Source organism: Mandrillus leucophaeus, unplaced genomic scaffold, assembly GCF_000951045.1.
Source record: "Mandrillus leucophaeus isolate KB7577 unplaced genomic scaffold, Mleu.le_1.0 Scaffold379, whole genome shotgun sequence".
Lineage (NCBI taxonomy): Eukaryota > Metazoa > Chordata > Mammalia > Primates > Cercopithecidae > Mandrillus > Mandrillus leucophaeus.
This window is the reverse complement of record NW_012104020.1, coordinates 1,572,690-1,573,956: the sequence shown is the minus strand read 5'-3', so window position 1 is coordinate 1,573,956 and position 1,267 is coordinate 1,572,690. Positions and strand designations below refer to the sequence as shown.

The 1,267-nt window shown below is 42.5% G+C and overlaps 1 protein-coding gene across 1 annotated transcript in view; it reads left to right on the top strand.

Annotated features, from left to right (window-relative positions):
• Positions 1-1,267, top strand: part of TMIGD1 (transmembrane and immunoglobulin domain containing 1) — a 23,244-nt gene that overhangs the window by 15,535 nt on the left and 6,442 nt on the right. The window contains exon 5 of the mRNA XM_011990383.1: positions 296-399. Within this exon, the coding sequence (XP_011845773.1) occupies positions 296-399 (104 nt within the window). The remainder of the gene's footprint in view (positions 1-295; positions 400-1,267) is intronic.

The following is a 1,267-nucleotide window of genomic DNA, read 5'->3' as shown; positions in this document are numbered from 1 at the left end:
CTGGTCTTGAACTCCTGACCTCAAGTGATCTGCCTGCCTTGGCCTTCCAAAGTTCTGGGATTCCAGGCATGAGCCACTGCACCCGGCCTAGTTCTATGACTTTGGACAAGCATTCTAACCCCTCAAAGCCCCTGGTTCCTCACCTGTGAAATGAGGACAATCATACCTACCTTTTGAGATTGTTGAGAAGGTTTAATTAAGGGGATGATATACATAAAGTTCAAGCACCGTTGCTGGGATGTACTGGAAGTATGTAAATGTTCATTCTTATTCCCTGTGTTTGCATTTCCAACAGATAAAACTGTGAGTGTACCAGTAGAGCCCATTATTGCTGCATGTGTTGTGATCTTTCTGACATTGTGCTTTGGACTGGTTGCTAGAAGAAAGAAAATAATGGAGGTATCTAAGTATTCTGAGCTATTTAAGTAAAAAACGATCATCTGAACAAAGGCAGAAAGCTAGAAATATAAGTGACTTCAGTTAGGAACCCTTCTTGGCAAAGTCAAATCTGGTCTTTCTACCATGAGATCTTAAAATATAGTTGCTCAAGGGAATAAAAATTATATGGTATATTATGAGTACAGATTTACAAAGAAGAGAAGTGCACATGGGCAAAGCCTGAATTGAAAATAGCTGTGTTGCCAAGGGTAGGGAATTGGGGGCTGATTTTCCTTCCTTTTAAATTTCCCTTTATTGTTGCTATGGTACCTGTGGTATGATAAATAAGTATAAGGAGGAACATCTGCTCTAGATTCAGAGATCTGCATGAAAAAGATGGCACTGGTTGCTCACCTCTGGACTATAGCCAGATGCCCTGGCTGTAGTGGGCTGGGGTTTGAACTATAAAGTAGTTATCCTCATTGGTTGGTATGATTCAGAATATGTGCATGCATAGGTTAATGCCATGCATTTGATTCTGCCAGTTAAGCCGGTGCCAAAGAAGAGCAAATATGGCAGAAAGCCCTAGGCTGAGTTCATCATTCAGCAAGGGGCATTCTCCTTGGAACACATAGTAACAGGGCAGCCATGTCTCTCAAGAAGCAATTCACTCCGCTCCCTATTCCAATCCCAAGCATATTTTTGTTGTTGTTTCCTTCCTTCCTTCCTTCCTTCCTTCTTCCTTCCTTCCTTTCTCCTTCCTTCCTTCCTTCCTTTCTCTCTCTCTCTCTTTCTTTCTTTCTTAGATAGAGTTTTACTCTCTCTCCCAGGCTGGAGTGCAGTGCCATGATCACAGCTCACTGTAGCCTCAACCTCCTGGGCTCAAGTG